Source organism: Bos grunniens, chromosome 3 (genome assembly GCF_055505025.1).
Source record: "Bos grunniens cultivar Pamir isolate PY7600 chromosome 3, Bosgru_T2T1.0, whole genome shotgun sequence".
In the NCBI taxonomy this organism is placed as follows: domain Eukaryota; kingdom Metazoa; phylum Chordata; class Mammalia; order Artiodactyla; family Bovidae; genus Bos; species Bos grunniens.
The window spans coordinates 27,552,058-27,567,722 of NC_141167.1; the positions used below are offsets into that span (position 1 = coordinate 27,552,058).

Below are 15,665 nucleotides of genomic sequence, written 5' to 3' on the forward strand. Positions count from 1 at the left end.
ATACATATATACGTAAATACATACAGATACATTCTTTTTCAGATTCTTTTCCATTAGAGGTTATTATAAAATATTGTGTTTGAGTGAACTCCGGGAGTTGGCAATGGACAGGGAGGCCTGGCGTGCTGCGATTCATGGGGTCGCAAAGTGTTGGACACGACTGAGCAACTGAACAGAACTGATAAGATACTGAATATAGTTTCCTGTGCTATAAAGTAGGTCCTTGTTGCTTATCTATTTTAAATATAGCAGTGTATATTCCAGATGAATTTTAGAATTAGGCTTTCAATTCAGGATTTTGTTCAGGATTGGGCTGAGTGTACAGATCAGTTTAGAAAGAAATTTAATAATATTAGTTCTTCCAACACATACGGTTTATTTCTGCATTTCTTTAGCTCTTCTTTAATTTCTCTCAGGAATGTTTTATAATTTCTGTGCATAATTTTGCATATTTTTGATGCTATTGTAATAGTAGTTTTTTGAATTTCACTTTTGTACTATTCATTATTAGTATATAAAAATACAACTGACTTTTGCATGCTGAGTTTGTATTCTGCAACCTTGCTAAACTCATTAACTCTAATAATTCCCTGACGTCACTGAATATTCTATATAAATAATCACATTTACCTACAAATATAGTTGTACTTCTTCTTTTCCAACTTAGATAGCTTTCCTTTCTTTCTCTTGTCTGAATTCACTGGCTAGAACTTCGAATAAAACGCTGAATAAAAGTGGTTAAGAGTGAACATATCTATCTTTTTCCCCAATTTTTTTTACTGTAATAAAATACACATAACATAAAATGTACTATCTTAACCATTTTTACAAGTACAATTCAATGGAATTAAGTACATTCATTTGTTGTACAACCATCACCATCACACATCAGCAGAATTCTTTTTATCTTGTAAAACTGAAACCTTTCCATTCCTCCATCTCCCCAGACAACCACCATTCAACTCTCTGTCTTTATGATTCTGACTACTCTAAGTATCTCATATAAGTGGAATAATTACAGTATTTGTCTTTTTATGATTGGCTTATTTCAGTTAGCATTAACTTACTCAAGGTTCTTCCATGTTGTGACATATCAGAATTACCTTCCTTTTAAGGCAGTACTTTTCAATGTATGTATATGTAACATTTTGTTTATCCATTCATCTGCTGACAGCTGAGTTGCTTCCATGTTTTAGCTATTGTGAATAATGCTATAATGAATATGATGGTACAAATATCACTTAAAGACCCTGCTTTCAATTCCTTTGAGTTTATACTCAAAAGTATAACTGCTGGATCATATAGTAATTCCATTTTTAACTTTTTGAGGAACTACAATACAGTTTTCCACAGCTATACCATTTTCATACCTGTCTTTTTCCTATCTTAAGAAGAAAACATTCAGTTTTCGCCATTAAGTATAATGTTAGTTGTAACTTCTTCACAGATGTTCTTTAGGATGTGAAGAAAGTTCCCTTCTATTCCGAGTCTGCTGAGATTTTTATTAATCAGGAGTTTTTAAAATGCTTTTTCAGCATCTACTAAGATGATCACATGTTTTTCTTTTTCTGTTTGTTAATATGATTATAGTTAATTAATTAATGCTAATTAATTACAGTGATTCATTTTCTAATGTTAAACCAAAAATGCACTCCTGGAATAAATTCCTATTTGGTCATTTTGTATTTCCTTCTTTAAACATATTGTTGGATTCAATTTTCTAAGATAATGTTTAGAATTTTTGCAGTTATAATGAGGGATACTGATCTGAAGTTTTCTTTCACTGTAATATCCTCTTCTGGTTCCTGTATTAGAGTAATATGGTCCTTATAGACTGGGTTGGGAAGCATTCCTCCTCAATGTTCTGAAGAGTTTATGAAGGAATGATACAAATATCAATTATCCCAGAGCTCAATGATGCTCTTTTTTCCAAGTTCTTTTTTCTTTCTGTTTCATTATTTACTTCCATTCCTATATCTTTAAGTTCACCAACCTCTTCTTTTGCAATGTCTCATCTGCCATCCTAAATACTGTATTTTTCATCTTAGACATTATAGTTTGCATTTCTGTAAGTTCAATTTGAATCATTTTTATATCTTCCAAGTCTCTATTTTTAGGAACATCAAGAGTAGTTATATTAACTGTCTTAATGTCCTTCTTTACCAATTCTACGGTGTCAGTTCAAGGTTGCTTTTGATTGACTGATCTTTCTTCTCTTCACAATTTGTATCTTCCTGCTGCCTTGTACTCCAGATAATTTTTGACTGAATGGCAGACAATGTGAACTTTCAGGGGAGGATGGACATTTTGTATTCCTAAAAATATTCTCAAGCTTTTTTCTATAATGACATGAAATAATTGAAAATAGGTTATTTTTTGGTGTCTTACCTTCAGAATTTTTTAGTTGGCACCAGATTTAGCTTAGGGTTAAAGATTCCCCACTACTGAAATAAGATCTTTCTGATTATTTTACCCAACTTCCCACAAAGTATGAGGTTTTTCTTTTTGCTTTTCCATTCAAAAAAATACATATTTATTTATTTATTTATCCAGCTACACTAGGCCTTTTTAAAAATTTTATTTTCTTATTACTTATTTTTGGCTGTGCTGGGACTTCATTGCTGCACACAGGCTTCCTCTAGCTGCAGAGAGCAGTGGCTACTCTTACTTGCAGTGTAAGAGTAGGCTTCTCACTGTGGTGGCTTCTCTTGTTGTAGCACACGAGCTCTAGGCATGTGAGCTTCAGTAACTGCAGCCCGCATGTTCAGTGGTTGTGGCTCATGGCCTTAGCTGATCCACAGCATGTGAAATCCTCCCAGACCAGGGATCAAACTCACGTCCTCTGCAGTAGCAGGTGGATTCTCATCTGCTATACCACCAGGGAAGTCCAAGAAGGCTTTATTTTAAATAAGATTCTGTTCATATTATCAAGAAAGTTATACTTTGGAGAAGATCCTAGTAGCAGTCTGAATATCATTGTAGATTTCATGTGAAGCTGTCACATATATGGGTAAAAATACAACTCTTCCTTTCAAGGTTTTTCTTATTTGCAGATTAGCTATTTGAGTTTGGGGTTTAGCTCATTTTAATGCATTCACTGTTTGCGCTGAGTCTTAGTTTGGGCACGCGGGATATTTCATTTTCGTTTCAGCATGTGGTATCTTTGTTGCAGCATGTAGGATCTTTAGTTGTGGCATACTGGATCAAGATCCCTGACCAGGGACTGAACCCAGGTCCCCTGCATTGGAAGCGCTAAATCTTAACTACTGGACCACAAGGGAAGTCTCATGAGGTTTTCCAGTCTGGACAGTTGGAAGATACTATTTGCGGTTTTGGAGGCGCGCCAAGCACTATTCTAATCCCTTCAGATGGTTCTTTCCCTGACTTCAGGCAGCTTTCTCACAGGCGTGCACCAATCAGTATCAGTACTGCACTAAATATTCTGAGGGAACTGTTCATAGATCTTTGAGTTTCTGCCTGTATAGCTTTCTTTTATGTTTTTCTGTCCTACAAACTCTAGCCACACTGTACTCCCTGAAGTCAAGTTCATCTCCTCATCTCTGGGAGTCCATTGCATTCTGCTCCCATTTGTACAATCTGAAAACTCTCTTAAATTGAAGTAATCATTGAGCTCATTTGTTTTCACTGTCAGTCCTTCACTGCCTAAAGAAAAAAATTATTAGTCATATTTCTCTTTTTGTTTTGTTTTATTGCTTATTTCAAGAAGGTAAATCCAGTCTTTACTATTCCAACTTCACTAAAAGTTCAGGATAGCTGATTTTAAGGTTGGTTTGGGTTTTTTTAATATTCTAAAATTTCTCTGTAATGTATATAATGTGTAATGACTTTCTTTTTAAGTTTTTTGGGAATTCCCTGAGCTTCCTGCAACTAGTGATCAGCACCTTCCAACATTTCTTGAAATTTCTCAGTTATTATCTCTTAAACTACCACTTTGTCTCTATCAACTCTTCTGAAATGCTAATTGAATAAAAATAGGCTGATAAAATTTGAGTGATTTCTCTTCCAAGTTGTTGAATATTTTGAATGAATTTTTCTTCCAATAGAAATGTACTGATCACCAACTATGCATCAGATACTGTACTTAGGAATGAAGAAAAATAAATAAATAAGAAATTAAATCTGTGCTTGAAAACATTTACATACTGAAGTCTGCAAGAGAAGAGAAGCACAGATATTTATAATACATAAGTGTAAGGTTTTCTGATCAAGTCACTATAGGAACATGAAGAAAATATCTGTAACACAGACTTGCTGGAAAGGTCAAGTAAAAGAGTATTTCTCAGAGAGGATATCTTAGAGATAAGTAAGAAGTTATATAGAATTATTATTATAATTTTGAAAAGAAAAAAATTAAGTAGCTAACATACTAATGAATTTCAAAAAGAAAACATTCTAATAACTTATCACATATGAATTCCCAAAGGCCCTGCGTGATCTAGACTTCTCCAGCTTCACCTTATACCACTTTTCCCCTAGCTCTCTTGGCTCCAGTCATACTAGACTCTTTCAGTTCCTCATATGTCATGTCCTTTCACAATTTAGAGACCTTTATTCATGCTGCTTTTTTGTGTAAAATACTCTCATCTCATCCTTCTATGCTTTAGCTTTCTGCCTTTTAAACCTCTACTTCAAGGTTCAACAATTCAAATGTCACTTTCTTAAAGAAATCATCCCTCCTCTACATTAAGTAAAATATCCTTTGTATACTTCCTTAGTATTACAATTCCCCCTTTAATGAAACTCATCATACTTAAATTCTTATTCATTGTATGCTTTCACCAATACTTTAGAAACTCTGAGGGCAAGAACCATGACTATCTTATTCACCACTCCATAGAGCTAACACATAAGAACTCAATAAAAACCAGTTGGACTGACTATACCTGACTTTTAAGCTTAGGAATCACAACATACTTTAGGATGAGCAAACTGGTCACTGAGCAGGTTCCCCTCCTGACCATCTAACAGAAGGAGGGAAATCACAGCTTTCAACACTATCATATCAGTTATTACTATAAGAATGGACAAACACTTGGTTTTTAGTTTCATTAATAAAAATATTTCATACAGGTTTATCATTCAATAAATAAATATTTTCTAAAAAGACTTACCAAAATGTTTTTCTTATGTCGTTTCTCTTTTATATGTTTATGAGCTCCCTGGATGTTTTCAATGTGAATTAAGCAAAGTTTGCATAGATATCGGCAATTGGTATATTCTGGTGAGCGCTAAAAAAAAAGTTAAAAACACATTTTTTCAGAAAACAGAAACAGTAAAATTTTTTACTACATATGTTAATACAACAACTATGTAAATATATGAGGCAAAAATAAGCAGTGAAGTAATGCTTTTTAATAAACAATTCAATACTCATACACCCAAGAGGTAGGTGTCCTTTTAAAGTAGTCATCATAGGAGATAATATACTAATTTCAAACAATATCATGATAGTCCTAAACATGTTTGATATTCATCTAATATAGTCTTTAGAATTCATTATAAAATAAGAAAGGCAGTATTATTATTTAGTGTTATTCCAACACTGCCAAAAATTGGTTTCAAAATTTGTCTTTTTGATTCCTATAAAAGATAAAATCTACTCTTAAATTGGGGATTTCAAAAGAATCTACAAATATGGGGCTTCCCTGGTGGCTCAGTGGTAAAGAATCTGCCTGCCAATGCATGAGATGCAGGTTTGATTCCTGAATTAGGAAGATCCCCTGGAGAATGAAATAGCAACACACTCCAGTATTCTTGCCTGGGAAAGCCCATGGACAGAGGAACCTTGCAGGCTTCAGTTCATGGAGTCACAAGAGAGTCGGACACAACTTAGCGACTAAACAAACAACAAATACTATAAATACAGAAGACAACTCCAAAAGATGAGTTGTGAAAACACTCTAATCAGTTACAATCACCTGGGAATAAATGGATAACCTCTTGAGGTAACTACTCTGAAAGGAAAAACAATTACGACACATGGAAAGTAGCAGTCACAATACTTAAATCATACTTTATACATGCAATCTTGAAATAATAAAAAATTAAAAATTTCAAAGGGTCCGTTATATGCTAGGCACTATGCTAGATGTTCAACATAAAATTTATCATTTTAACTCCCCTAATAATCCTATTACATTGGTATTGTCTTCATTTTATACACCTGGGGGGAAAAAAGCTCACAGAGCTTGTAACTTTTACAAGGATACAACAGTATTACAAGGTAGACACTGATTTAATTTCATGTACATCTGAATCAAAGCCAAGACGAAATCCACCAAAGACCCTAAGATGGTACAATAAAAAATTACCAAACACAATGAATTTATGTTGAATTTTAAAATTGTTTCTAGTTCCTTACACTGAAATTGCAGCAATGCTTAATTTTTACCTCATACTGACCTTCACTGCTAAGTCACTTCAGTCGTGTCCGACTCTGTGCGACCCCATAGACGGCGGCCCACCAGGCTCCCCCGTCCCTGGGATTCTCCAGGCAAGAACACTGGAGTGGGTTGCCATTTCCTTCTCCAATGCATGAAAGTGAAAAGTGAAAGTGAAGTCGCTCAGTCGTGTCCGACTCTTAGCGACCCCATGGACTATAGCCCACCAGGCTCCTCCGTCCATGGGATTTTCCAGGCAAGAGTACTGGAGTGGGGTGCCATTATTGACCTTCAATAGGCTGCAAAAAGATTCTCTTACTTCAGAACATAACACAATTTCCTTTAAATAAGAACCTGCCCCAATTTAGCAACAGTCCTGCCACAGATCAAAAATAAACATAGCTTTCACTTATATACAGTATCCATTATTAACCTTACAATACCCCCATGAGGAATTCCTCATTTTACTGGCAAAGCAACTAAACCCCTAGAATTAAGAAATCTGCCCAAGGCAATAAGCAAGTAAGAAAAATCAGTTCAATCTAGTCATTTCTTTAAAATTACTTCAAACCTGTCCTTATTGGGGAATGAATTAAGCCCTCACAGAGACTTCTCTTAGTTTCCGACCATAACTACTTCTTAATTCACCAAATATTTTCTGAGCTCATACTATATGTCAAATATTCTCTAGGAGTAAACAAAATAGATGAAAATTCTTGTCCTCATGAATTTACATTCTAAGATAGAAAGGTAATAAATAAATGCACAAATAAAAAAATAGGAATTTAAGGGAGGTATCTTCTTTTTAAAAATAGAATCATCATTTACTGATAAAAATGACTTAAAGGAAGTAAAGGACTGAGTTGTATGGATGTATGAAGACATTTCAAGTGAAGAGAAATGTGAATGCTAAGACCCTGAGGAAGGAATGTGCTTAATTTAAGAAACTGGAAAAAAAAAAAAAAAAAGCTACTATGACTGAAGAGAGAGGTAATAGAAGTCAGATCACAAGGCCCCTTATTAAGGACTCTAAGGATTCTAAGTGTGAGGGAAAGGTACTGAAGACTTCTGAGCAGAGAATTACAAGATCTAATCTATTAACAGGGATCACTTGCCTTCTTTATCAAGAAAAGAAACAAAAAGAACTTATTGCTATTATAAGCACACTGCAATAATCCAGATGACACTGACTTGGTTCAAGGTAAGAATTGTGGAAGTGGCAAGAATGGCTGGACTGAGGAGTTGAACGCATAAATAAAAAATACCTAAAGCCATGAATATTGATGACGTCACTAAGGAAATCATATGCCCTCTTATCAGACAACTTTTTCAAATGTAAAATGTGAGCAGACAAGACATGCCTGGAATCTTTAAGTAAGAAAAGCTTGGTATAACACTGACTGGGGAGACAAAAGGCCTGAAATGACATCTCAACTGATCTTGGATAAATTTCTAACACTTAAACCTGCTTCTATGGCTGTAAAAATGAAGTAATAAAAATTGCCCTACTTGGTAAAATAACTCATTTCTACAAGTAGCTAATCTTTATTTCGTACTTAGCATACACCAGGCACTGACCAAGAACTTTATCTCTACTATCTGTCATAGCCCAATAAGCAAATTTCTATCAACTCCATTTTAATGATAATCTGAGGTTTAAAGTTAAATAACTTACCAATGTTAATCAGTTTAAAGAAGTTAAATAACTTACCAATTCTAACCACTTACTTAATCAGTAAGTGGCAGAACTAAGACCCAGTGACTCCAAAACCCATTTATTTAACCAGGATGCAAACTATCTCTAATTACTAACCAACTACTATGTGCAAGGTACTGTATTCAGCATAACAGTAAATAAGACAAAAATGTCCTCATCATCATGAAGCTTCTAGTTTCACAGAAGGGACACATGAAAAATACAATATTTAAAAATTTCTTTATTATAGTTATAGTATTTTATTTTACCATTAACAAACACATTGGTAAGTTTACGTAGACCAGCTAAAATAAAGATTTGTATCCTGAACAACCAATGGACCAAACAAAAAATTAACGGGAAATAAAAGTTTCTTGAGACAAAATTGGAAAAATAACATACCAGAACCCGTGGGATACAGCAAGAGCAGCTCTAAGAGGAAAGTTCATAGCAATAAATGTCTATATGAAGAAGCAAAGAAAAGGAAAGTGAAAGTCGCTCAGCCGTGTCTGACTCTTTATGACCCTGTGGACTATACAGTTCATGGAATTCTCCAGGAAGGAATACTGGAGTGGATTGCCTTTCCCTTCTTCACGGGATCTTCCCTGATGGAAGGGATGGAACCCAGGTCTCCTGCATTGCAAGCGGATTCTTTACCAGCTGAAACACAAGGGAAGCCCAAGAATACTGGCGTGAATAGCCTATCCCTTCTCCAGCGGATCTTCCCAGCCCAGGAATCAAATCAGCCATTAAAAAAAAATGAGAAAATCCTACCATTTGCTACAACATGGATGGACCTTGAAGGCATTATGCCAAGTAAAATAAGTGAGATAGAGAAAGATTAATACTCTATGATCTCACTTTTATATGGAATCAATTTTTTTAAATCCCTCAAAGAAAAAGAGATCAGACTTCTGATTACCAGAGGCAGAGGGGAGAAGACGAGAATACTGGAGAAGTGTGGATAATAAGTACCAATTTCTACTTATAAGATAAATAAGCACCAGGAATATAATGAGCACTGCTGTTACGATATGTAAGAGAGTTGCTGAGAGTAAATCCTAAAAGTTCTCATCAAAGAATATTTATTACTTTTTTCTTTTTATTGCATCTATATGAGAAGATGTTAGCTAAACCTACCGTGGTAATTATTTCAATCCATGTAAATGGAATCATCATGCTATATACCTTAAATTTATACAGTCAATGTATGTCAATTACTTCTCAATAAAACTGGAAAAAATAAAAGCTGTAATTAAAAAAAAAAAAAGATTCCTGAGCATGGAGAATCTAAGTATTTCATAATCAATATTTAACACTTAGTATCAGGTGGCACAGTCATAAAGAATCCACCTGTCAATGCAGGAGACACAAGAGACTGGATTTGATCCCTGAGTGGGGAAGATTCCCCTGGAGTAAGAAATGGCAACCCACTCCAGTATTCTACCTGGAAAATTCCATGGACAGAGGAGTCTGGTGGACTACAGTCCGTGGGGTCAAAAAGAGTTGGACACGACTGAGCATGCATGCACACATGGGGAAATTTACTCTTTTGATCTACATTGATCCCCAACCTTTCTGGCACCAGCGATGAGTTTCATGGAAGGTAAATTTTCCACAGATGGGGAGAGATGGTTTGAGGATGATTCAAGCACATTACATATATTGTTCACTTTATTTCTATTACTATTCTATCAGCTTCACCTCAGATCATCAGGTATTAGATCCCGGAGGTTGGGGACCCAGATCTAACAGTTTGGGTTTATTCCTTCTTGCTACAGGTTAAAAAGTCTACGTCTTTACTCTTAGGTTAGATAATCCACAGGTAAACTGTGAACCAAATACCTGATGCAATCAAAAGCAAGCTGGTAAGAATATTCTTAATGAGTATTTAAAATTGGTAAAGAAAAGTTTTATCTAAGAATATAATGGATTGAAAACAAGAGGTTTTGGAGGGCATGAAAACCAAAAAGGTGTCAGAAAAAGAAGAGTTTATAGACATCTATGCTGGTACTGGCATGCTGATTTTACATCATTACTATTTAAATTCAACAACAATATGTTTTACATGCTTTCAAGATTTCTTTCACCTCAGGCCCTTCTTTCCTACTACTATCAAATATCCATTCCACCCCAACTTCTTCCTTTTCCCAACAAGTGACTTTTCCTACTTCATATACTATACATTTTCACACCTAGTCCCCTGCTTCTATCCCTTGAAAACACATTTCACCTTTCCTTTATACATGTCATACAATTTACCTACACCACCATTCTCCAACCCACCTACTCAACTCTTAGCCATTTTTGCAAACTCAGTTCCAATGTCACTTTCTTATAAAGCATTCCCAAATTTATGCCTCTATACCCCAACTCAAGTTGGGAACCCATTTTCAAACAATATTGTTACTACTATTATTATTTGCTTACATGTCTTTCTCTAAAAGAAACCCTAGAAAAGCAGTATAATGAAGCCATGTATGCCCCAATTCTAGCTTTTTATCACAAGATCATGGCACACAAGTATTCAATATTTATCCTGATAATACACAGATCCAGACTAATTCCAGACTTAGGACAGAGAAAGTGAGAGGAAAGACAGAACTCTGTGAAACAGCAAATTGAAAAAAAGACTTCCTTCTAACTAGGATTGTCTGAAACTATATAAGCCAAACTCTTTCCTATTTTATATACTCTTTGATATTCCTTCCTACTTTCACAGGATAACTACTTTTTCATAAGTTTTACTAATGACTCAGGATTGCCTTCTTCAATTTAGATATGACCTTTTCTCTAAGTTATATAAAATCACACCATTTCTTTCTTTCCCTATTTATCAGAAATGATAAGTATTTATTATATTTATTATATAAGGTTGGTGCAAAAGTAATTCCAAGTCTGCATTGCTGAAATTTGCCATTTGATATTGGAATACATTCTTAAATAAAAGTTATGTTATACATCATTTGAATGCCCATTTCTTGCTTTATGTTTTTTGCTAATGAGTTATTACCTCTGTTTATTTTATATGTATTTTAGACTATAGAAATGATGTTAGACAAAAAGTAAATTCCAGTGATTTTCTTATTTGAGTTAAAAATGAGTTATAAAGCAACAGAGACAACCTGCAACATCAACAACGCATTTGGCCAGGAACTGCTAATGAAGGTTTAGTACAGTGGTGGCTCGAGAAGTTTTGTAAAGGAAATGGGAGCCTTGAAGATGAGGAGCATAATGGCTGGCCACTGGAAGGTGACAATGACCAACTGAGAGGATCATCAAAACTGATCCTCTTGTAACTACAGGAGAAGTTGATGAGTGATCAAAGAAGACGTGATGAAAAGTGGATTTTACACAACTAGCAACAACCAGCTCAGTGGGTGGACCGAGAAGCAGCTCCAAAGCACTTCCCAAAGTCAAACTTGCACCAAAAAATGTCACGGTCACTGGTGGTCTGCTGCCAGTCTGATCCACTACCATGTTCTGAATCCTGGAGAAACCATTACAGGGAAAATGCTTTCCAAGAGTTCGTTGAATCAAGCATGTATTTTTATGCTACAGGAATAAACAAACTTATTTCTCATTGGCAAAAATGCGATGATTATAATGGTTCCTATTTTGATTAATAAAGATGTGTCTGAGCCTAGTTATAAAGATTTAAAATTCAGGGTCTAAAACCATACTTACTTTTGCACCAACCTAATATTTCCCTGTATGCATACTAACAAATATCCCAAGAATCTGTTTAAGAACAAGATGATTTATGTTTCTTTCTTTCAACATCTAGCAGTGTTTTTGTTGTTAACGCTGGGAATGTGTATTTCTAGGTCAGGGAATTAATAAGTACTTAGGAACAAGATACCGATGGCTAGAACAGTTCCTAATACACAGAAGATACTCAGTAAATATGGGAGAAAAGAGAAAGAGAAAACCCAGAGGGAAGGAAGAAAGTTTAGTATATCCTGTAGTATTTGCTATTTGGCACTCCAAACAGACTGTTAACTTCTAATGGGCAGACACTGTGCCATATTCACCAATATATCCCCAGTGTTTAGCACAGTATCTAGAACGTAACAAGCTCTCCATATCTATTTGATAAATGAGTAAATCAGGGGTCAGCACACTTTTTGTAAAGGAACAAAGTAATATTTCAGTAAATATTTTATGCTTTTGGTAAAGAGTAGATATTTTATGCTTAGTGATCCAAATACACTGCACCAAGTATTCAAAACTCAACTCTGCCATAGGAGCAAGAAAGCAGCCATAGATAATAAGGATGACATGGCTGTGCTCCAATAAAACTGTTCATAAAAACATGAGGTATTTATTTTACTACAATTTTAGAAAACAAAAACAAGGTGATAGACCATAGTTTGTCAAGCCCTGGGATGAAAGAATGAAGACTCACAGATGAAAGGATTTGCTGAAGAACGGAGCAAAAGAGAGGGAGAAAAGAAGAAAAGAAGAGGGAAGGAAGGGAAAATGAGTGATATCTCTGCTTAAGGAATACTGTAAGAAAAATAAAAAGAGCTGTACTTGGTTGAACATGCATTTTCCTCCAAATAACTAAAACAATATAGTATACTTTTTCAAGTCGAAAGATGTGATCTCTTTCTAAGCGTTCTTCTGCTTGTTTCAAGCCTAGCCTTTGCTCAGGTGTCAATGTAGATTCATCTATCACAGTGGCATTTTCTAAATAGTCCATCTCTGAAGAATTTTCTTTATTAGATTCATCACTCTTCATTTTACCTAGAAAAGGAAGCAATCACTTAGTTACCATCAACAGAATTGGTAAATTAAAAAAAATTTAATGAAAAACAGACATTCAATGTATACACATACAGAAAAAATATTTTTCCTTGGTAGTGCAAATTGGTATACCTACATAAAATATTAAGTAAAAGATATACATGATATCAAAATTCACACACAAAAAACTACTTCATGGGTCAAATGTCTATCTTCTTCTGACCCACCTATATCAAAAAAGACAACTATGACTAAGACTCACTATACAAGGCTAATGTAACATACTATCTTGCAGAATCTCCAAAGCAAATATGATATAAAACTACTTTAAATCCCAAAGGTGACTCACTGAACTAGTCACTTCAGTGACTTTATCACTATAAAGTATGAGCTAAAAGAATATATATACTCCAGACCACAAATACACAAATCTATGAGGGTCCTTCTTTTTGCTTTCACTGAACTCAATAGATATTTCAACCACATCAATATTTTTTCTTTGTTTCTCCTAGCTAGACTGCAATCTCTTTAAGGCACAGACTATGTGCTTTCAATCCATGCATTTCTAGCACCTATCAATATATACTTGGAATAGAGTAGGTTCCAACATGCAATAATGCATGCTCCACCAGTGTGATATTTTAAAATACAAATTGAATCATGTAACTCTCATGCTTAAAATAACTAATGGGCTCTCATAAAGTTCAGAATAAACACACAGTACTTGTCCTCTTGCAGGCAGTCAACAGTTTAAATACAATAATTCCAAGTTGTGCAAATGCTATAAAGGAAAAAAAACAAGTAATGGAGGAGATAAACTTTCAGGGAAGGCTTTTCTGAGATTTTAAGCCAACACCTCAAAAACAGAGCTGGGGCTCCCCTGATGGTCCAGTGGTTAAGATTTCACTTTCTAATGCAGGGGGTGGGGGTTCAATCCCTGGTTGGGGAACTAAGATCCCACATGTCTCATGGCCAAAAAGCCAAAACATAAAACAGAAGCAATACTGTAATAAATTCAATAAAGACTTAAAATGGAAAATAAAAAATTTAAAATTTTTTTAAAAAGAGCTGCTGCTGCTGCTAAGTCACTTCAGTCGTGTCCGACTCTGTGTGACCCCATAGACGGCAGCCCACCAGGCTCCCCCGTCCCTGGGATTCTCCAGGCAAGAACACTGGAGTGGGTTGCCATTTCCTTCTCCAATGCATGAAAGTGAAAAGGGAAAGTGAAGTCGCTCAATCGTGTCCAACTCTTAGCGACCCCCATGGACTGCACCTATAAGACTTCTCCATCCATGGGATTTTCTAGGCAAGAGTACTGGAGTGGGGTGCCATTGCCTTTTCCATTAAAAAGAGCTAAGTAGTCTATATCTCCAACCTTATATCCTGCCCTAACACTTTCCACTTCATTCATAACAAATGTGTTACAATGGATCACTGCGCTCCAAGGATCAATGCCTTCATATGCTCTGTTTCCTCTACTATCAAGGCCCGTCCCACTTCAATTAGTACTGTTTACCTGTCCTGCAAAATTCAGCTTAAGCTTCATCTGTTTCAGAAGACAGTTTGATATTTATATTCTCCGAGCACTCTCTATTATTTCATTTTCACAGTAATGTAATTTGTATTCATTTATCTACATGTTACATGAGATAATGAATTCCTTGATGCTAATGACCAGGTCTTATTCACTTTTGTACCTTCAGAGTTTAATACAATGCCTAGACCAGAGATGACAATAACAGAGTGTTAAATTGACTTGGACAAATCTAAAAGTAAATGCTCATAGATAATCAATAAACCTCTCCCTGCTGCCCTGAAAAGCCACTCTACATGCCATCTACAAGAACCCTGAAAGTAGGTTCTTTCTTTTAATAACACTAATTTTCTGAACAAAAACAGTGTGCCTCTGGAGGTGATATGTCTCCTACCACAAGAAGGGCATACCTGGAGTATTACTTAGCAATGAGAAAAAATGATATACCAATACCTACAATATGGACGAATCTTAAAATATACTAAGTGAAAGAAGTGAAACACAAAAGGCCACATGTTTCACGATTTTGTTCATATAAAAGAGGCAATCTACAGAGACAGAAACTAAATTAGTGGTTGGCAGTACCTAGGAGGACAGGATAATGAGTAGTGACTGCTAATGGGTATGGAATTTCTTTTAGAGGTGGTGAAAATATTCAAGATTTAGACAGTGGTAATGTCTACACAATTTTATAAATACACTGCTAAGTCGCTTCAGTCATGTCCGACTCTGTGTGACCCCATAGACGGCAGCCCATCAGGCTCCCCCATCCCTGGGATTCTCCAGGCAAGAACATTGGAGTGGGTTGCCATTTCCTTCTCTAATGCATGCAAGTGAAAAGTGAAAGTGAAGTCGCTCAGTCGTGTCTGACTCCTAGCGACCCCACGGACTTCAGCCTACCAGGCTCCTCTGCCCATGGGATTTTCCAGGCAAGAGTACTGGAGTGGGTGCCACTGCCTTCTCCATAAATACACTAAAAAAACACTAAATTGTATATTTTTAAATGGCAAATGTTATGGTGTATGAACTGTATCTTGAAACATAAAAAGGTAAGTGGGAGAAACTTTAAATACGACATGATAATAAGAACTTTGGAGAAAAATTAAAATAGTACAAGGAATAAGGAGTGCCAGAAGTAGAGGTAAGGGTTATAAATTTTAGATAAGCAACCCAGCAAAAGGCTCAATGAGAAGGTGAAGAAGTAAGACAGCTAGCCATGTGGCCATCTGGAAGAAGAGTGTTCCAGGCAAAGAAAAAAGCAAATACAAAAGACAATAGGTGACCA

General features: G+C 35.5%; 1 protein-coding gene across 27 annotated transcripts in view; it reads right to left on the reverse strand.

Moving 5' to 3' along the window:
• The window catches only part of TUT4 (terminal uridylyl transferase 4), a 129,205-nt gene that overhangs the window by 77,744 nt on the left and 35,796 nt on the right, over positions 1 to 15,665 (reverse strand). For 22 of the 27 annotated variants that reach the window (XR_015159231.1, XR_015159242.1, XR_015159264.1 and 19 more), the window contains 2 exons: positions 12,683 to 12,846; positions 5,133 to 5,249 (listed from right to left, as the gene is read on the reverse strand). Coding sequence is in view for 16 of the 27 variants with exons in the window: in XM_086388427.1 (XP_086244553.1) it covers positions 5,133 to 5,249; positions 12,683 to 12,846 (281 nt within the window). In the remaining 11 variants the exon portion in view is untranslated. The remainder of the gene's footprint in view (positions 1 to 5,132; positions 5,250 to 12,682; positions 12,847 to 15,665) is intronic. The other 5 variants (XM_086388502.1, XM_086388494.1, XM_086388509.1 and 2 more) reach the window with 1 other exon arrangement.